Source organism: Oryza glaberrima, chromosome 1 (genome assembly GCF_000147395.1).
Source record: "Oryza glaberrima chromosome 1, OglaRS2, whole genome shotgun sequence".
Lineage (NCBI taxonomy): Eukaryota > Viridiplantae > Streptophyta > Magnoliopsida > Poales > Poaceae > Oryza > Oryza glaberrima.
Window position 1 is genome coordinate 18,193,826 of NC_068326.1, and position 16,615 is coordinate 18,210,440.

At 40.8% G+C, this 16,615-nt stretch overlaps 3 protein-coding genes across 3 annotated transcripts; all 3 read right to left on the bottom strand.

The window, feature by feature from the left end:
• Positions 1 to 1,151: 1,151 nt before the first annotated feature.
• Positions 1,152 to 4,414, bottom strand: LOC127760561 (1-aminocyclopropane-1-carboxylate oxidase homolog 4-like). The gene is made up of 2 exons (XM_052284840.1): positions 3,351 to 4,414; positions 1,152 to 1,655 (listed from the first exon to the last, which is right to left on the bottom strand). Exons 1-2 carry the CDS (start codon positions 4,281 to 4,283, stop codon positions 1,395 to 1,397), a joined length of 1,194 nt encoding a protein of 397 aa, XP_052140800.1. The 5' UTR covers positions 4,284 to 4,414; the 3' UTR covers positions 1,152 to 1,394.
• Positions 4,278 to 8,794, bottom strand: LOC127776763 (disease resistance protein RGA2-like). The gene is made up of 2 exons (XM_052303338.1): positions 5,710 to 8,794; positions 4,278 to 4,364 (listed from the first exon to the last, which is right to left on the bottom strand). The coding sequence occupies exon 1, from the start codon at positions 8,792 to 8,794 to the stop codon at positions 5,762 to 5,764; it is 3,033 nt and encodes a 1,010-aa protein (XP_052159298.1). The 3' UTR covers positions 4,278 to 4,364; positions 5,710 to 5,761.
• Positions 8,795 to 8,926: 132 nt separating this feature from the next.
• On the bottom strand, positions 8,927 to 16,331 carry LOC127760562 (putative disease resistance protein RGA3). The gene is made up of 3 exons (XM_052284841.1): positions 16,184 to 16,331; positions 15,831 to 16,011; positions 8,927 to 9,663 (listed from the first exon to the last, which is right to left on the bottom strand). The coding sequence occupies exon 3, from the start codon at positions 9,635 to 9,637 to the stop codon at positions 8,927 to 8,929; it is 711 nt and encodes a 236-aa protein (XP_052140801.1). The 5' UTR covers positions 9,638 to 9,663; positions 15,831 to 16,011; positions 16,184 to 16,331.
• Positions 16,332 to 16,615: the final 284 nt, after the last annotated feature.

The window sequence follows — 16,615 nt, forward strand, 5'->3', positions numbered from 1 at the left end:
GTCAAAATAGCCTAATCAAACAGACAACAAAAACTATAATAATAAAAAGGGAACACAACAGAACAATGCCTAAAGCAGGGGATTAAAAAAAGGTTCTCATCAGATGTTATTTTTTCAGCTTTATCACTTTAATGATCAATATATTTACATGTATACAGATGCAATACAATATTCTCCAAGCAACAAGTTCTTCCTATAAAAAAAAGAAAAATTACCATTCAAGTTATGATAGACTTTGCAAGCTATATATATTAATACTTCTCTATCTACAATTCATATGTTGCCAATCAGCATTTATAGGATGCCCATATAAGCCTTTTTATATGTGGGTTTAGTTTTTTGAAATTAAACAACAAATACAAGACAGTGCGAAGTTTCATATTGCTATAGCAAGGAAAAAAAACATAAAACTACAATCTTAGGAATCGTAACCAGGAAAAAACAAAAAAAGAAAAACAAACATCATCGCCACCACACATTGGCAACTCCTCGCACAACCCCAGGAGAAGACACTAGTTAATAGTGAAACCTGCACTATACATGTTGGTCATGACAAGATTTTCCAATATCACTTTCCTGAAACATGGTAAAAGTAAATAGGATAGCCTGTACCTTTGAAATAGTAGTTCCAAATGGCAAACACAAAACCAAGAAAACTGATGGCTAAAAAAAATTCATAGTTGGCTTCAAAAATTGCATTAAGGAACAATGTACAAGCAGCAATGTTAAGAAAATAACGAGAAAGGAAAAAAGGGCAACAACAATAAAGCTTGTGCAATATCACAGGCCATTTCTCTCTGAAAATAACAGGTGTACAGAGTCTGAGTTGCACAGACCAGGGTTAAAGAGCATCAACAATAATTATCAGTACTATGATCTTTGGTTCGTGCCCTGGTGAAAAGGAGCCTGAGCGCTGTTCGGTTGAAGGCCAGAAAGATTTTCTGGACGCCTGTACTGAATCACTGTCATGCATCATTAGCCTGAGTCCGGCTTCCCATTTCGGAGGCCTGAGCTTCAGCTAAACAACCCCTATAACCTAATAGTTCTCTTAAAATAATTAAATTTTATGCAAGGTAAAATAAAATGCCCGCTTATGTGTGTGGGTTTTCTTCCTAGTTTATCTAATTTGCATGGAATCGAAGAGATCATCACCGAGTTAATTACCGACCCTTATTTCTTATACTCGACCGATGAGATTGTCCAATCAAACAAGTGTGGTGCAAACCTTTTGTTGTTAATGTACACCCTATTAATGTACAAGGCTAAACCCATTAATATACCCCCTATTGCACACACATCTACAACAATCATATCCATTAAGCGTTGAAAATACTTCAGACATCTTTTACTCGGTAGCATCACCTTGTCCATGAATGTTGCCTGCTGAGCCGTCATTAATCTGCAGCAATCCTGAATGAATCGATCGATGACTTGCCATGGCCGGATTCCCTTCGAGAACGCATGAACTCCGGCACGGAGAAGCGCCGGAACCGTGCCGGCCTCTCCGCGGTGAGGAGCTCCGGGAGGGGCCCGAACAGGTCGGAGGCATCGCGCTTGGCTGGGTTGAAGAAGACAGCAATGGAGACCCTGGCGTCTTGGCTAGACTTGATCACCACCCTGTGCTCCACGCTCTTGTACTCCTCGTTCGAAACCATCTGACAATTGTGGTGTAAGTACATAGGTATATAATTACTAGAATATATATAAGCTTCCAGAATATGTACAGCTGACAATCTTTTTTTTTTTCACCGGGGTAAAGCCCGAGCCGGCCAGTATTGTATACTAAATCTATTCAAATATTAGTTGCACACCAAATCTATTAAAATCATATCTTACTATAAAGTTGATGCCCGCTAACTCCTAAAACTTAATATGCAAGTGTGCGACGTCATCACCCACTAGTAATTATTATCTAGAATATTTTAAATATCATGCAAACATAACATATCATTTACAAATTTGTTGCATTTTAGAACTCAATATGCAAGCAATGTCAAATCATTATCTCCATATTATTTAAACATATACATCTACTATTTCTATAATATATAACATGTATTCATCCACATATCCGGTAACAAAGCGTGAGGTATCAACTAGTTTACATAGACGTAATGCCGATCACAGCCTCCCAAGAAGTACTAACATGGGGAACAATTTTGTGCTACATGCATATTACCCCGTTCTAATTGAACAGTATAGATTAAAGGGGTTGGGCTATAGATTCAACCAAGAAATTTTGAAGGCCAAGATCATTCCTACTAGTACTTCCTTAGGTTTCTAAATATAAGAATTCATAGATTGTTTAGCACAGATTATGGTAAAAGTAAAATATTTTATTTCAGGTATGCAAATTATCAGTCAAATTTTGAATTTTCCTCGGAAGCACCAGATCAGCTAAAACCTACTTAGATTCCCATGTGTTGAAATCATTATCCTAAAACCGCTTATATTATGTATAAAAATGCTTATTTTGTGTTTAAAATTTAAATTATGGAAAAGGTACATATATTTAGGAATGGAGGGTGTGAGTGTAGTACTAGTACCCACGTGGCCATGTGTCAAACTTTATACACCAAGAAGCTTCTCTCTCCGTTTTCTCCGTTTCATATTATAAGGTACTTTGACTTTTTTCTACTTAAGTTTTTCAACTTTAACAAAATTTATAGAAAAACTTAGCAACATCTATAATACTAAATTAGTTTAAGAAAATCTAGCATTGAATATATTCTAATATAATATTTTTAGAAATATTACTATTTACTATGTTTTTTTTAAAAAAATGATCAAAATAACATTGACAAAATTTATAGAAACCCTTACCAACATCTATATTTTAATAGTATTATTAGAAATGTTACTATTTACTATTTTTTAAAAAAAATCGATCAAACTAACTTTGACAAAATTTATAGAAAAACTTAACAACATCTATAAAATATTAAATCAGCTTAAGTAAATCTAACATTGAATATATTTTAATAATCCTGTAAGAAATGTTACTATTTACTATGTTTTTTAAAAAAAATGACAAAAAAATTCAAAGCTTCTTAGTAACTAATATCGTTTCAGACTTCTTAAAATATTATAAGACAATTTGGACTGCTTAATCTTTTTCTTAAGAAAATAGTTACAGAACGGTAATATTATCCAGGCTTTTCTTATACTATACAAATGTAGCTGGTACGTCATCTTCTAAGTCCAAAACTAATACTGTTAATTACAGCCAAGTTGACTGTAACAATTTCTCTGTGACTGAAACGGTAATATTTTATTACTACATATTTTTACTTATCATCGGCTATCAATAGGACGTGTCGAGTTGCAAAGATAAGTTAATCAAACGGTACCTTGAGCACGTCCCCGACGTTGACCACCAGTGCGCCGGCGACCGGCGCCACGTCGACCCACTCGCCTCCGCCGCCGCCGCCTTCTTCTTCCTCCCGCCGGACCTGCAGCCCGCCGACGGCGTCCTGCGCCAGGACGGTGAAGAGGCTGGGGTCGGTGTGCTCCAGGCTGCCGACCACCCGCTCCGGCTCCGGGCACGGCGGGTAGTAGTGGCACGCCATGAGCCACCCCTCCACCTGCATCTCCCGCTCCAGCCGCTCCGCCCCGACGCCGCCGCCGCCGCCGCCGCCGAGCGCCTCCGACAGCAGCCCGACCATCTCCTTCCCGAACACCGTCAGCGACCGCTGGTACTCCGGCAGCGCGTCCCGGCAGGCCGCCGGGAGGCGTCCGAGGTTGGGCGGCGCGCCCGGGCCGAAGCGTACCACCAGCGAGTCGCGCCATGGGAGGAGAGGAGACGCAGCGGTGGCGGCGCGGTGGTCGCTGGAGGAGCCGCCTTGCGGCAGCGGCTGCTGCTGGATGGGGATGGTGGAGTAGGCGACGCCTCCGACGGGCGCCAGCGAGTAGCACGGCGAGCGGGAGGCGGCGGGCTGCTCGTGGAACGCCCGCACGGCGGCGACGGCGGAGGCGACGGTGCCGTGCGGGACGCCGTGGCTGGTGACGTGGAAGAAGCCGCACGAGGTCGCGGCGGCGCGGACGAGCGGGACGGTGGCCGAGCGCGGGAGGGAGAGGTCAACGGTCGGGATGGCGAAGGCCGTCGCTCGCTGCGGCGGCGGCGGCGGCGGCGAGCGCTCGCGGCCGCAGCCTGGCGGGAGGAGGAAGAGCGGTGGCACGGCGGTGGCGCCAGACTCGACGAGGCCGCGGACGCCGGCGCGCGACGCGTGGAACTCGGCCAGCGACGACGCCGCCGCGGCGTCGCGCTCCTCGGCTGCCGCCATCCTACCTACTCCTTTCTTGGCGAAATGCCGTGTCCGTGTGCTTTCAGTTTTGATTCCTTCACATATTGCTCCGAGTTAAAACTGCAGGAAACACGAGACCACCTGAGAATTTTGTCGGCAGGGCAAAGTGGATGGACACCTTTCTTCTACAATGTATACATCAAAAACATATCAAAACTCAAATAATATATATACACAAAGTCATATACTCCCTCCGTTTTCTAAATATTTGACACCATTAATTTTTTAGCACATGTTTAACCGTTCGTTTTATTAAAAAAATTTTTGTAAAATATGTAAAACTATATGTATAATGAAAGTATATTTAACAATGATCAAATGATAGGAAAAGAATTAATAATTAATTAATTTTTTTAATAAGACGAATGATCAAACATGTTTGAAAAAATTAACGGCGCCAAATATTTATAAACGGACGGAGTATGTGCAACTAGCAAAAATTTAGGCTGATGATCGAAGAGCTGGTAAGTGGTACCAGGCTAATCAAAGCGCCGGCAATCAGCCAAATACATAGACTAATGGACAGCGAGTCAAAAGATTAAACATGGGCCGAAATAAACTTCCCCTGGTTCTAAAATTTAAGTCGTATTTGATTTTTACACGATCATCACAGTTATACTTTGAACATTAGTTTCTTTAATAATATATTATCAACAACTATATAAAATTAGCATCATATCACAATATTTTCCAATAAAGCTGTAGTGAAACTATATACATGACAAGAAACACATACATCTCTCTTCAGAAATATAAGAGACTTTGGTTAGGTACTTTACAAGTGCAACCCCTTGTATTTTGTGGACATATGAAGTATACTTTTGTTCAATTATTAGTCAAAATTTTGAATAGTTGATTTTGCTGAAAAGAAGTGCCTCAAGGGAGTAGCAGCTCTTCTTCCACGCTATGATATAACTTAATATTTAAATGAGTAAATTTCATAAAACCACGGAAATTATATATGATCTAAGTTGTATAAAACCACATGGTCTTTGATAGTGGCAAATAATCTTAAGTATCATGGTCATAAAGTTTCATAAAAACCACACATTTGATCAATAATTCTTGGATCCAACATTGCTATGACCTTTAAAATTACATGTCAAACTTATAACTTCTTTGACCTATCATACACCAGTTGTAGTAGCTATCTAAGTTTACACACTTTTACTTTGGCATAATAACAAGTCAAATTGGATAACGGTGTGGTTTTGTGAAATTCCTCGAACGTAATACTCAGGGTTACGTGTCACATGTGTGTGGTTTTGTGTAACTTTGACCATAATACAATTATGTGGTTTGGTAAAAATAAATGTGGTGCGCTGGTGCCGTGCTTATAAAGGGAAGTATTTGTTCCTTCAAAAAAATTGAAGTGAAATCTTTCACAAAAGAAGAAATGTTTCACCTGGCTAAGTTTGTTTGTGTTAGAATATGTTTGCTGATATATGTTGAAGCCCCTAGTTGTCCCTCAATAACAAATCCGGAATATGAGAGACCAGGTGCCAATCCTCCCCAACTCCTTCCTTGCAACGCCTAACCAGCGTAGGACAGCAACGTATACATAATGCCCCTAGGCCGGTAAGACGTTGTATGGATTGGGGCAACGATGTCAGGCCGGAGCATCCATGGATACTGAACATTTGAAGTGCAGAGAGTTCACCTAGCCACTCTGGAAGATGGGTCAGCGCGTCACAGTGAACCAGGATGAGGTATTGAAGTGAGGCGAGGCGTTGCATGCTCTCAGGAAGGCATGTCACACCAGGCAAATCACAAAGGTGAAGCGCACGGAGTGAGCAGAGTTCCCCGAGTTGCTCCGGCAGTTGCTGCAGGGCATGGCATGACATTATATGCAACACTTGGAGGCATGTGAGGCGTTGTATTGATTGAGGGGCGATGGACGTTATTATTGGGAGATTTTCGAACCGCAAATCCTGTAGAGATTGCAGTTCCCCAAGCCACTCCGGCAGCACGCAAAGATTTTTGCAGCGATCTATGGCCAGCCTATGGAGGCAGGTGAGGCTCCGCATGCTCTCGGGCAAATACCTAAGGTCCCTGCACTCGGATATTTCCAATGTACGAAGTCCAGTGAGGTGCCGCAGCATCTCCCAGCCAGATGACGAGCCTATCAGTCGACCAAGTTTTAACTCCGTGAGGTGGGGATACTTCACATCCACAATACAGGACGAAGATGAAGACTCATTGCCATGACCATGAGCTGCATGATGCGGATGGAAGAAGCATCCTGAGGAAAGCAATTGCTCATGGCTTCCTTCCAATGTAAGATTCTTCAGAGAATCTGGAAAGTATGGCTTCACTATCAATCTTGGACAGTCACTTATTACTAGAGTGGAGAGGTCAGGGAAACAGCACTGCACTTGGTCTTCTTCCTCCCTATTTTCTAATCCAATTGTGGTAGTAAGCAATTCTATCAACTTAGGCATTTCTCTCAGCTCAAGAGTCTTTATCCTAGGTAAATCCGCAAGTCCCCATAGGTGCTCCAAGTTTGGTAAGTTTACCAACACTAGTTTAGTCAGTTGGCAGAATTGAGGTGGATTGCTCTGCTTTAGCATATGCATGTATTTCAGATCACAAGAATCCCATTGCTTTGTCATCCAACGTGGTAATTGGAGACCCCTATAGCCAATAACTGTGAGCTCCTCAATTTCCAATGGTGGTTCAAGATTGTTGAGCAAATCCAGATCGTTTTTCATATTCAATAACTCTTCTTCTGTCCTTTCTTCAACAGAAAGCTTTTCTTCCATATGTCTAGCCCCAAACTCCCACCTTGAAGACCAATCCAATGACAACTTCCGTATGTCATTCTTTCTCTTCAAGTGAACCATTTCTGCATCAAATGGATCCTTCACATGTTTAATATTTTTTATCTGCAATTCTCCATTAAGCTTATCAAGCTTTTCAAGCTCTGAGATCCTTGCATGCTTAGTCCTATCTCCTATAACAAACAAGCCCAACTGCTGTACACGAATCAGTTGCCCACAACCTGCTGGCAGGCCACGCAATCTCTTGCATCTCTCTAGATTCAAAACTTCAAGCTTTTTCAAGGCCCCTATGCCTTCAGGCAATTCTCTAAGCTTAGTACAAGATGAAAGGTCTAGATATTGTAGATGACCCAATAGAGTGATGCACTGTGGCAGGTGTTCTAGAGCCCAACAATCTGTTAAAGTGATGGTCCGTAAGTTGCGAAGCTTCCCAAAGGGTTCTGACGGGAGCAGTTGCCGCAAATCTGTGCAGCACACAACACTAAGGACCCTTAAATTTTCTAATTTTTCAATGGAATTTGGCATATCTTTGATATCACAACTGTGTATGTATAAGCTTCCAAGATTATCACAATCACCGATAGACTGAGGTAAACTCCTGACATTCCAAGCACAATCTAATTCTAGAGTTCTAAGCTTCTTAACCTTACCAATAGACTCAGGTAAATTTGCAAGTCTGGTGCAGTTTATCACATGAAGAGCCTGCAAGTTCCAACAATGTGAGATAGCGTCTGGGAGTGCTTCACAATCAACATTGCTGATTTCAAGATAGCCCATGTATTCAAAGTTGGATACGAACAGAGGCAATGAATCAATATTTATATACTTCAATATAACAGAGCGGATGCAACGCTGCTTTTTCATAGTCTTTTTAGATGCAAGTTTACACCTAGAAACATAGAATGCACGGACCTTGCCATATAGTTTCCTATCAACCTTCCCACTGCATGAAGTCAAAGATAAATATCTGCACTTCTTTGTTTGATCAATAGTTTCTATCTTGGACACAAATTCATCCTGTAAAATTTTTCTACTGAGATCATGAACAAGGTCATGCATTTTGCATGTCACTTTGTCACGGCCAAGCTGGAAATGGTCTTCATCTTGATCTTGAAGAAAACCCACTTTCAGAAGGGAATCAAAGTAGCCAATTCCAACATCTTCTGGTTGTTGAGCCTGGTTTGTCGGGATGAAGCCATGAGCGATCCATTGGGAAATCAAAAGGCGCCTGGTGATTACATAGCCTCTTGGAAATATAGAGCAATGTATAAAGCATTGCTTTAGATGACGCGGTAAATGAAAATAACTCAACGATAAGCAAGCAAATACTTTACTTTCTTTATCCTCAACATCTAACAAATTACTATCTCTGATGGATTGCCATTCTTCTATTCCTTTCATTCCACGGAGGACACCTGCAAGAACTTTAATTGCAAGCGGCACACCACTGCATTTCTTCACAATTTCTGTCCCGACTTGTACGAATTCAGGGTCCAAACCGATCGCAGCGCTTCCTAAATTTTGCTCGAACACTTTCCAGCTGTCGTCCTCAGACAAGAATGGCATGTCAAATGTATATGTAGAATCTACCGCTTCCGCAACTTTTCTACTACGAGTAGTGAGTAAAATGCTACTTCCAGGAGCACCACTCTTCAGATGTACCATGAATTGCTCCCAGTGAGTGTGGTCTTCCGTCCAAACGTCATCCATTACAACTAGGAACTTCTTCCCAGCCAGCTTGTCTGAGATTGTTCTGCTCACATGCTGCAATGGGAGATGGTTAGGCTTGTCTCCAGCAATAGCTTCATACAACTTCTCGACAAGCTTCTCAACATCAAATTCTCATGACACATGAACCCACAGTATAAGTTCAAAATGCTGCTTTATTGTGTTACCATCGTTAAAGACTAGCTTCGCGAGAGTAGTTTTGCCGGAGCCGCCTAATCCAATGACTGAAATAATTTTTATGTTTTGTTGAATACTAGACTCTGTCAGCTTAGATATCACCCAGTTCTTCTCTTTGTCCCTCCCAAATATTGATGTCTCATCCACGATAGTCCAATGAGGCACCTCCCCAATTGTCTTGCTTATATGCTGAGCAGGACGATCCACGGGTATACTATTTGCTATTGTGCTGTAGCAACTTCTTCCCTTCACAATTTCATCAAATCTCTTCTTTATTGCCTTGATTTTGTGAGCTGTCTTGAATTCGAAGACAACTGATTTTGGTTTTGTCCAGAAGTGCTTGACGATAACATTCTTGACACCAACAACATTTTCTTCATGTTTCTCAGCCTCAATATGGAACTCATGGACCAAATCTTCAGCATCGTACGCTGCGTCTTTCAGTTTTTTTAGCCAATTAGACGATCGGTCATTCCTCATAGCTTTATCACCTACTGTTTGTAACCAATTGTTGATCTCCTCAACTAGATCCTGGAGTTCCTGAAGATCTTTGGTCACACCTGCCATAGAGCTAAACTCTTTGATCACCAGTGGAGCTAAATTATTACCCACAATATTCAATATCCCAGATACTAACGATGCTTCCATTCCACCATCTATCTTTTGCTCGTAACCTGAAAATTAATTTGAAATAAGCCATTAACCTTTAGAGAGGAATATAATACAAGCTGTGCTATTGGATTTTGTAAGTGCATGATTATCTACTTCGTATGATAAAAACATATTAAATATCCTTAGAACGCTCTTAAGCTGTCACATGTCAAGCCTCCAAATATCATTAAAATATCCTATAAATTCTAAGAAAAAAATATAGCATATGCCAATCGATTTATCTTAATATGGTGGACACATTACATAGACCATTAGATCTATCCTTACAAAAAATAAAGAAACCCAGTAACACATATCTCTATCTTTGGCCTCCACTCTGGTTCCTTGCACAACACAACTCTGTACAACAACTTTGGCTGTGTTCGGGAGTGAGGGTTGGGAACCCTCAATCTACGGCACGCAAAACGAAGCAGCGTTTAGCGCGTGATTAATTAAGTTTTAGCTATTTTTTTTAAAAAAGGATTAATATGATTTTTTAAGCAACTTTTATATAGAAACTTTTTGCAAAAAACACACCGTTTAGCAGTTTGAAAAGCGTGCGCGTGGAAAACGAGGAGGGAGAGTTGAGAACGGCTGAGAATGAACGCAGCCATAGAGCCAGAACAACCTACATAGACATCTTAAAAAAAAAGCTACATGCCGAAATCCCATTGGGGCGGGATCCCTTTGTCCTCTGCCTATCCAAGGAAGTCGCAAGAGCTGAATGCGGCCAACGACGGCAACTTCCAGTGCGGGCCGTGGAGGAGTACCTCCTCAGCGAGAGGAGGATGCGGCCACTACTACAAAAATGATTTTATTGGACAAGACCCAACATAAATTGCAGACGGACAGTAAGAGACAACGTCTGTGAAAATCGACTTCCATTTTCGCATACGGCTTCTTAAGATACCCGTAGGCCAAAATCAATTTTCGCAAACGGGTCTCACAGGGAGCCGCATGCAAAAATAAGCCTATTCTTGCAGACGAACCTATTAAGTGATTGCATGTGAAAATATATTTTCACAGACGGACCTCTTAAGAGGACCGCATGCGAAAATAGCACACTCATTTTCGTAGATTTTTCTCCCCTCCTCTCTCTTTCCCTCCTCATCACTTCAAATTTTTAGACCTCTCCCCCCTCTCTCTCTCCCAAATCATATATTTTCCTCTTCTCTCTCTCATCTCTATTTTCCTCTCCTCTCCTCTCCTCTGATCTCTCCTTTTCTCCTCTCTTTGCCTCTCACTGAGAGCTGGAGCGGCGGCGCGTGCGTGACGGCTGGCGATGACGGCGAGCGGCACCGACGAGGTGGTGAGGCCGGGGGTGGGCAGCTGCCATCGCCGCCGATGAGGAAGCGGCCGGGAGCAGCGCCGCCCCGAGTGGATTTGGCGGGCTTGTCCCCTCGCAGATCCGGCGCCGGGGCCCTCCTTCGCACGGATATGCCGCCGGCAACGACAGTGGGTGGTGGGGGCGACGGATCCGACAACGACGGGGGCGGCGGCAGCGGTGCCGCCCCGCATGGATCCGGTGCGGGGAACGGTGGGCTCGGGCAGCAGCAGCGGCTGTCGCCGCATGCGGATCCTACTCCAGCGATGACTACAGTGGGGCGGTGGGGCCGGCGAATCCAACAACGATGGCGGACGGTGGCAGTGCCGTCCGCCCCGCACGGATCCCGTGCCAGCGATGACTACGGCGGGCGGTGGGGATGGCGGATCCACCGGCGGCGGGCATTTTGGGTTTTTTATTTTTATTTTTTTCGTGATTTTGTTGTTTTTGCATGCGGCCGACACAACCGTATGAAAATCTGGATTTTCGCAGACCTTTTGGCGCATGCTGTCCGCATGCAAAAATCAGTTTTAGCCGTATGCAAACCGAATATGTAGTAGTGGGCCACCGGCGTCGAGCTCCGTTGTGGGGTGTAGACGGTGGAGGACGTGGCCTCCAGCGAACATGGGCCATGGATGGTAGAGGAACTTCTCCTCATCAACTACATTGCCGCCCATGAAGAGTATCGTCTAATACCTCACGAGTATCATCTGGTACCTTGTAAGTATCATAGGACACCTCACAAGAATCATTTGATACCTATAGGTATCACCGATATTATAAGTATGGCGTGGTATCTCGCAAGTATCATCTGATACTTCGCAAGTATCACCTGATACTTCATAGGAATCATTTGATACCCACCGGTATACACAAATATCATGTGGTGCCTCGCAAGCATCACCTGACAACTCACATGAATCATCCAATACTCACCGGTATTATAACCTGATACTCATTGGTACTTCCTCTATCCAAAAGTCATCTATTTCTTTTTGCATCAATATCAAGGAGCAATTAATTCAGTCACCATATGATAAAACCAATGGACATGCAACCAATAAGTGCCAAAATGGCTTCTTGAGTTCCGATCAACAATTTAATTCAGCACATAGTGATTATAAATATGGCTTAGACTTTTGAAAAAACCAAAGAATGGAATAGGTCTTAGACTTTTGGATGGAGGGAGTATCAGTACGTGATACCTCGCATATATTATCCTGTTCGAATGGGATCCTGTGATATAAAAGCCCCCGCAAAAAAAATATCATTGCCCACCCATCACTGCCAGTTCGTTGTGATGCTAGCCTGAGGCAATGGCAAAGGCAAAGAGATGGTAGAGCCGAGAGAGATTGGAGGTGGGATGCAGAGCGGCTGGCTCACGGTCTCTTTGCAAGAGAAAGAGGAGGCAGAGGAAGAAGATGGAGAAAGGGGCAAAATGGATTTTCATATGTTGAATCCACGCTAGCATACCTACATATCATACCACATATGCAAAAGTGAAAAATAAAAAAGTGAATTGCTCGGTTGGGAAGCAGTCGGTATATCACATCGCATAAGGTATGTCATCAAATTAAGCCACTCGGTTGGCTAAGATTATAGTTCTTGACTATATGTTTAGTTGTTTACCAAGGCTACACCTATTAGGTGCATCTATTCGATGCACCTATTTATTCATCTATTCGATACACCTATTTATTTAATCTATTTGACAAGCCCTCCATGACTTCTTTGCAAGATATCAAAATGAGGTTTCAAGAAGTAAGCACTCGCGAAGCCTTCACAGGGAAGATGAAGCCCTCAGTATTGGTCATGAACCACTGAGAAGACTGCAACTTGACTGTGAAGATCTCGGGGGCTACTGTGGTAAATATGGGTACCGGGTACCCACACGGCCAGGTCCATATATTATGTAACAGAGTAGGATTCTGTCATAGTATCACCCTGTGTTAAAAGTTATTAGGACCGGACCGGACGTTGAACCGGTGAAGCCGTCGGCTCATGGTTTGCATGGTTCAACCGGTTGGACCACCGGCTCAACATGGGTCAAATATCTTCACAAACGAGTGCATAGCACAGTGGTAGGAGCTTCGTTCTTCTGACCACAGGTCGGCAGTTCGAGTCCTATGCGCGCCTTTTTTCTCTTATTTTTCTCTTCTCTCACCCATCCCACGTTCCCACTACCTTATCTAAAACCGGCGGTTCAACTGGAAATTGATACCGTATTCAGCTAGTATTCCCAAAAGGAGAGGAGTAGGATATTATCTCTCATCCATCTTCATCAAATTGTGTTGTATATGATATAAATCATAGCTTGTCATAGAAACTTGACACGGTGATGGCGTTTTCTCAATTAATTATTAAAATATATTAAAATGACAACATAATTTAAAATTTTATACTAACTTTACGAAACTACTAATGTGTAATATTCATATTGTATTTTATATATGCGTTAGTTATTAATTATTTTAATATTAAATTTTAGTTATTTCTAAATTATATTCTATATGGACTCTAGATTTGTCTTTCAATATTTCTAATTTGTTTAATTCCGAAATTTTGTTATCTGTTAATTGTATTTCTATATAGATTCTCGTCTTTCAATATTTCTTTTTTTTAATTCCAAATTTTTGTTATCTGTAAATTGTATTTCTATATAGATTCTAGGCTCTTTTTTCAGTATTATTTATTTTTAATTCTGAATTTTTATTATTTCTAATTGTATTTCTATGTGGACTCTAAACTCATATTTCAATATTCTTTAATTTTTAATTTCAAATTTCAGTTACTTCTAAATTGAATTCCTCTATTACTCTTCTTCACGTGTTTTTAATTTTGAATTTTAGTTATTTGTAAATTGTATTTTTATACGGACTCTAAACTCTACTTTTAATTTTATTATGTTTATTCTGAATTTTAGTTAGTTTTAAATTCCTATATGGACTCTATACTCTACTTCTAATATTCCTTATTTTTAATTCCGAATTTCTATTATTTCTTAATTATATTTCTATCTGGACTCTATACTCTTCTTCTGATATTCTTTATTTTTTAATTTCGAATTTCAGTTATTTCTAAATTGTATTTCTCTATGGACTGTACTCTCCTCTTTCAATATTCTTTAATTTTTAATTCCGAATTTCAACTATTTCGAAATTGTATTTCTATATGGACTCTATTTTTCTTTTTCTCCGATTAATATGAGAATTTCTAAACTGTGATAGCGAACGTGGAGGCTCCATTCTATTCATTTAATAAGTTAATAGATTTTTTCCGGCATGCGCACGTGCGTTCGCATGCATGGGAGGGACACGTCCGCACGCATAGGGAGGCGAGGTGGACTTGACCGCTTGAGGCTCTAGTTATATCAGTCAAAACTAACAGTGCAGGCTCCGGTTGATCTCTTTCGATGAGATAAATTCAGTGGCCTAAAATAGCAGGTTTACCAATTTAAATGAAAATTAAGGGTTAGATGTTTTTGTTTCTTTTACCAAAATTTATATGATTTTTGTTAGAGCATCACGTGATGATTTAGGAGTTTAGGAAGTTTAATAAGACTTTTAGTATATAGTAAGAGATAACCATAATTGCAACAAATAGTACAACTAGCACCCATGAGAAAAAAAACCTTTGGCCATTAAGAAAAACAAAAGGAGATCAAATTCCATAGAAAATTAATTCCATATGTGACCTGAAGATCTCATTATAGTTTTATGCCTCAAAGTTCAAACATGCAAAGAAGTCCTCGGCTTTTCTCCATGGAAGCAAGTTCGAAAATTCTTGCTATCAGACATCTGACGCAACAAAGAAAAATCGGACGGACAAACTACTACCTCCCTATCCACTCCGCACATCCATATGTACTCGTTATAGTGTTCTTCAAAATAATTTTTCTTCTTATCTACTTGTCCAATCTGTGATATGATCACACTATTATATTTGTTATAATTAAATCTTTACAACAAGATATCACATCATTGCATTCCGATGAAAGAAAAATATATGTTTCAATCCATTAAGTTTAATGTTTCAGACGCAATAGCAATATGTTTCAACGTAAATTTTCATTATGTTTCATAGAAAAGTTAAATGTTTCAATAACTGAATTTTTTATTTCACCATATACAACTCAATGCTTCACGCTGAAAAAGTATGAGACGCTCATGCCTCTACTCCCTCTCATGCCATTCTATTGGCTTACTCCCCATACTGTGCATGCATGCAACTATTTAATGATCTTAAAAATCTCTTTTCTTCTAAACCACTTATCTGATGAATGATTCGATCACACCGTTGAATTCGTTATAATTAAATCTTTACAATAAGATATCACATAATTATATTCTGATGAAAGAAAAACATATGTTTAAAACAATAAAAACTTAATGTTTTTTACGTGATAGCATATATATTTCATCATGTGTTTTTATTGTGTTTCAAAAAAATTTATATGTTTCAGAGGCTGATTTTCTGTTTCACCATGTATAACTTAATGTTGTACCAACGGTCAACTGAAACATTTGACCGTCCGATTTTTTTTACGACATTGGACATCTGATTTGTAGCTCTCTCCAAGCAAGTCTTAAAAAGACCATTTAGATGATTTGAGACAACTTTTTCTTTATAAAAAAGTATATAGTTAGAATCTTTAAGCATCGTAAAAGATTTTTAACATTTGCAAAAATGGAGATACCCGCGCAATTGTGCGGGCCTCCTTTTAGACAAAATTTTGATTCTGGAGCATCGAAAGTTAACTTAATTTGCTTGCTAGCTACTACCCTATACGATTCGTGCAGACAACAATCTGACCGCTCATAAATTTGTGTGCAAAATTAGTTGGTCGTAATATCGATGATATCAAACCTTGGAAAATAAGCCTCCAGCCTTTGCGTTGCTAAAGTTCTGCTTGACAAGAAATCTTCTTGTTTCCTATCTCACAGGCAGCAGCAAGCATGTGATGGAGAACGACGGCTATGAAAACGTGAATTGTTTCCAAAGCATATATGGCACAGAAGAATAAATAAGGGTCCTCCGTGACAAGAGCCTGGACAAAAGTAAATTTATTAACAGAGGAAGGTAGATGTGAAAAACCCAAATTAATTTGAGAGAAAATAATCGAGTGTAGACGCCGGTTGCCCAGAGAAGAAATCGGCAAGCATAACAAGAACAAAAATGAAAAAGGAAGAGGATATTCAGGTTCAAAAGTAGATACATACCTCGAGATCTGATCAACTGCTGTGTCCCGTGCAGTCTCCAAACGTTTGCTCCATGCAAATTAGAGTATGAGGATTTGGGTTGTCTTAGGTGGAACTTCGCTAGACTACAGGTCTGCAGACGCTGCAGCGAGCTTCTGTATTTTGGGTGCTTTGGTGCCCGTAACGCTTGATTCACTCATCTACACTTCCTTTACTTATACCAGAAAAACGAAACGATAAGCCTCAAAATATTGAAAGAGATGGGCAGCGACGACTTACGAGGATCCAAGTCCGAAAGAGCTAGTGGACGAACGTTCGCGGTTAGCCGATCTCGCGAACAGGTGGGGGATCGATACTTCTTCACACACGTATTTGTTTATCTGTTTCCACTTTTATGTGATTAAGGCTGCGTAAGAGATTATTTCGTTTTCCGCGCGCACGCTTCTCGAACTA

Bases quoted from the DNA above. Each gene is read 5' to 3' on its own strand.
- LOC127760561 (XM_052284840.1), bottom strand. From the start codon at position 4,283: ATGGCGGCAGCCGAGGAGCGCGACGCCGCGGCGGCGTCGTCGCTGGCC. The intron at 1,656-3,350 runs GTACCGTTTGAT...CACAATTGTCAG, and splicing joins ACGTCGGGGACGTGCTCAAG to ATGGTTTCGAACGAGGAGTA.
- LOC127776763 (XM_052303338.1), bottom strand. From the start codon at position 8,794: ATGGATGACGTTTGGACGGAAGACCACACTCACTGGGAGCAATTCATG.
- LOC127760562 (XM_052284841.1), bottom strand. From the start codon at position 9,637: ATGGAAGCATCGTTAGTATCTGGGATATTGAATATTGTGGGTAATAAT.